Source organism: Triticum urartu, chromosome 7A, assembly GCF_056163025.1.
Source record: "Triticum urartu cultivar PI428250 chromosome 7A, HENAU_Tu73, whole genome shotgun sequence".
Lineage (NCBI taxonomy): Eukaryota > Viridiplantae > Streptophyta > Magnoliopsida > Poales > Poaceae > Triticum > Triticum urartu.
This window is the reverse complement of record NC_141879.1, coordinates 518790829-518795085: the sequence shown is the minus strand read 5'-3', so window position 1 is coordinate 518795085 and position 4257 is coordinate 518790829. Positions and strand designations below refer to the sequence as shown.

Sequence of the window (4257 nt, the reverse complement as noted above, 5' to 3'; positions counted from 1 at the left end):
ATCCCCGACGGTTTCTGGCTCGTGTGGGAAAGACCCCCCCTATCACCCACACTCACTTGGCGACGGTTCCAAATGCCGTCACAGAAAGGGGTTAAAACCGTTTGTTTAGGAGCTCGATGTACTAGTGGTAACTTCATCATCACCATCAACACGTCGTTGTGCTGACGCAACTCACCCTCGGCCTCAACTGGATCAAGAGTATGAGGGACGTCACCGAGATGAACGTGTGCAGATCGCGGAGGTGTCGTGCATTCAGTACTTGATCGGTTGGATCGCGAAGACGTTCAACTGCATCAACCGCGTTACTAAACGCTTCCGCTTTCGGTCTACTAGGGTACATGGACACACTCTCCCCGCTCGTTGCTATGCTTCTCCTAGATAGATCTTGCATGATCGTAGGAATTTTTTTGAAATACTACGTTCCCCAACAACCTTAACCATCTTTGATCAACGAGCTAGTCAAGTAGAGACTCACTAGGGACATAGTGTTTGTGTATGTATCAACACATGTATTAAGGTTTCCTATCAATACAATTCTAGCACGAATAATAAACATTTATCATGAATAAGGAAATATAAAATAAAAACTTTATTATTGCCTCTAGGGCATATTTCCTTCATTGATATAGTCCCCAGTCGGCGCACAGCTCACCCAGTGGGTGTGGAGTGTGGACACTGAGTAGCCATCGTCATTGTGTACTGGTAGAAATGGATTGTTTAGGCAGAACATTTGGTGAGGTGGAGGGCTCCATGTTGAGAGAGCCAAAGGTAGTGGGGGTCAACTACTTAGGTATGTAGGATTCTTTCAAAAAGAGCAAAAGAATGGCGGTGAGCCTGAACAAAAGCACAAAGCTGATCTTAAAGGTGTGTTCATAAAGAAGTACAGTAATAGTAGCACACAGACACAACACTCTTACATATTAGAATAAACCGAGGCTAAACAATGGCACACACGTTTGACACAAGTGTCCATCTAGTTTTTTCTTCCTTTTTTTCTGGGTAATAAGATCGAATGGTTACAACACATGATAATTTTTGTCATTGTAACATAGCTCTAGAACAAAGTACGTTCTCCTCGCCTTTATCTGATCCGCCATATCGGGGTAGTCGGTTTATTTCAGTCAATCCTGTAGAACAAAGAATGTAGAAAAGAAGGTTAACCCATTTGAAATTATTCCTCTTTCAGTCATTGTCATGCATCCTGAAAAGGTTATTATGTTCACCATGAAATTTTCTTGTGCTGGTATTTTCTTTCTTATGCTCGGAACTACATGACAATTTTTTTTAGGGGTATGGGTACCCATGGGCACTCGACCCTCATGTGCAGGTGTTGGGCACGTTTTATGCCAATCGGCTACTCCTGAACTCTACCCAACTAGTCATGTGTAGGACATGGGCACAAATTTGTGTCTACAAGTATAACCAAACCTGACATGACAAGTTCACATATGGGGCCATACTATTGTGGGCAACTGTCATTGTGCATGTCCTGAACTATTGAAGTCACAAACCTATCTGTGTGATGTGGACATGTGCATTAAGTCCTTTGACTATGTCATGAAATTGAGTTAAATTTCATATTTCTATCAAATTATTGTTGAGTGACATGTATTTCAATATATGTGTATGCTAAGCTACTCATTGGTACCCATCGAACACTTGAGTAGAGAACAACCAAGGCTTTTGCCTGTGGGTACGTATATGGGTAGACATTGGTCCCCTTGATTGAGCATGTTGGGCATAGATACACACAAAATTGAGCATCGGTTGTGATGCGATGTAGTATGAACCGACACCATACCATGATAAACTGTGCCACTTTCAGTTTTTTCACCTAATTAACTCAACACCGCGTGTATCAAGAACATATACATGCATGAAGAATTTCGAGATTACCACATCACCTGTCATAGGACAATGGAGGAAGAGGAAAGGACGAGGAAAATAAGATTGCCAGTGATCTAAATAGATAGGAAAAATCAAGATATAGAACGGAATAACGGGTTAACTTTGAAGGGATTAGATATAACCAGTATAAAAAGACTAAAACGCCCTTTCATCTCAAGGGGTATCTTTTAATCTCATTCCTTGATTTGCAAGATTCTAAACTAAGTCAGTCGAATTTAAGTGTCACCAAATTATTCTTATTTTTTGACATAGATGAGACATTCCAGGGGTCACTTGATTGATTATGTATCATAAAGTGGTGAACTCTAAATCCCAGGGTAAAACAAGTTTGGGTGGGTGGGGGTGTGTGTGTGGGAGGAGGGGGAGGCATAACATTTGATCAGGTGAACTAGAAGGAATATGAAAATAAAAAGAAAGTAGTGGATGATAGCAAAAGAGAAAGAGTACATGCGAAAAAAAGCTTTAAAGTTTCAAAAGGGAGTGCATAGTCTACAAGGCCCCAAAAAACATTTTTTTCTGTTTTCATAAACGTTTTGAAGAAACATTGAGCCATAGTGCGAGCTTTGGAAACGAGAATGGACTTTTTTACATTTAGTTTTTTATATATATGATGAATAACCTATATGTGCATTTAGTTTTTTATATATATGATGAATAACCTATATATGCATTTAGTTGTGCAGAACCCAGTTATGAACTCTATGATGTTGTATCGTCTTGATGTAACTTTCCCACGAGTAAAATGGTCTATGTAAAAAAATATGATGAGTCCTCGGGGAAGTATCCAATGCTCGCAACACTTAGGTATTAACGTGTCTTGTATTTAAAAATATTTAATTTAATTTTTAAATCATGATATCTTGGTAGCACCTAACTGCTAAGAGCACCGGATATTCATTCAGTTCTTCTCAACAAGCACTGTGTGACTATATGCAAGTGATGGTGGTAGGCATGCGCATGTGTGAGTCTAAATTATGCTCTATATAGATAAATCTTTTCTGAACAAAAGTGTTGTTCTGATCCCAAGCTCATTTGACCTTGTGTGAACAGTAAAGAACTTATATTTTTCTTGCCAAACTTTGAAAAATGTTTTGATTGTTTGCAAAGTTTCGTCACCAGATGACATTCGTGGAGAACATGGCAAAAAAAGTCAATGCTTCAAAATGTAATTTCAAAAGCATTTTGGAGCATCAATTTTGTTTTTTTACCACAATTTGCATGAATGTCATCAGGCAACGAAAGTTTGCAGCCAGTCAAAACATTTATCAATGCTTGGCACACAAAATTAAAAAAAAATGACTTTGTGTTTTTGGATCAAAACAACCGCGTCCTTTTTTGAAAGACTATGTAGATAATTGTCACTTGTCAAGGACGGATCATTCAGCAAACTAAGTCTACCTTAAATGGTTAGGTTCATTGTGTTGAAGTGTAGTCCATATAGGTTTAAGTTCTAGTCTTGCATAGTTACAGAATTTATTTGAGACTTCCGACGCTATTCTTTCAATCATGTGGCGTGTTCGTCAACTACCACGTGTATGTGACGACTTCAAGATCAGCCGTCTAAATCTCTCAAAAGTGCTCATACGGGTAAATTTTACGTGCACATCTTCATGGGTGAGTGTGCTAGCGTGTCGGCACCTGCGTTTCTGTGCTGTATTTTTTTTTGTAATTTTTTTTTTTTTGAAAAAAAGTACTCACTGGGAACAGTCGACGTCGGGGGAGATGGTGAACGGCAGGGAGAGGCCGCAGTCGGCCGGCAAGTCCCGCGCCGCAGTCGCCTCGGCGCTGCCCTCTCCCGCGGCTGACTTGAGGCACTCGCACGCCTCCTGCCGGTCGGCCGTGGTGGCCGCGGCCGCCACGAGGCTTGACGCGCCGTCGCAGCAGTCGGCCGAGGGGTAGTCCTCCTCGCCCTGCAGGAACCCGAGGCACGGAGACAGGTCGGAGAGCATGCCGGAGCACGACATTGACATGTCTGCCTCAAGCTGCTGGAGGGCGAGAGCCAGCAGGAGGAGGACGGTGAGGCTGCTGGCCTTCGCAAAGCTCGAGCTCCTGCTCATGGTTGCCTTGGCTCGACTGAGAGAAGAAGCTACCGATTGTTGATTAGCTAGTCCAGTTAATTTATTTAGTAGTGGTGATTCTTGTATCGGTAGCTTTGGTGCTGTGCGTGCATGGGTATTTATAGGTACATTGGGTGAGCTGGTGAGGTAGTATTGGAGAACACTACAAGTCTTGGAAGAATTATTATTATTTTAACCTTAGTCTTGGGAAGATTAACAACCTTATTAGCAGAGGAACACGTACGTTTCGCTCATTTCCATATCTCGTTCAACAACTTGTAGTTGCAAGCTT

The 4257-nt window shown here is 41.6% G+C and overlaps 1 protein-coding gene across 1 annotated transcript; it reads right to left on the bottom strand.

The window, feature by feature from the left end:
• Window positions 1-837: 837 nt before the first annotated feature.
• Window positions 838-4043, bottom strand: LOC125525816 (non-specific lipid-transfer protein 4.1). The gene is made up of 2 exons (XM_048690818.2): window positions 3607-4043; window positions 838-1127 (listed from the first exon to the last, which is right to left on the bottom strand). Exons 1-2 carry the CDS (start codon window positions 3963-3965, stop codon window positions 1118-1120), a joined length of 369 nt encoding a protein of 122 aa, XP_048546775.1. The 5' UTR covers window positions 3966-4043; the 3' UTR covers window positions 838-1117.
• Between the last annotated feature and the right edge of the window lie 214 nt (window positions 4044-4257).

Coding starts and splice junctions, on each gene's coding strand:
- LOC125525816 (XM_048690818.2), bottom strand. CDS start 3,965: ATGAGCAGGAGCTCGAGCTTTGCGAAGGCCAGCAGCCTCACCGTCCTC.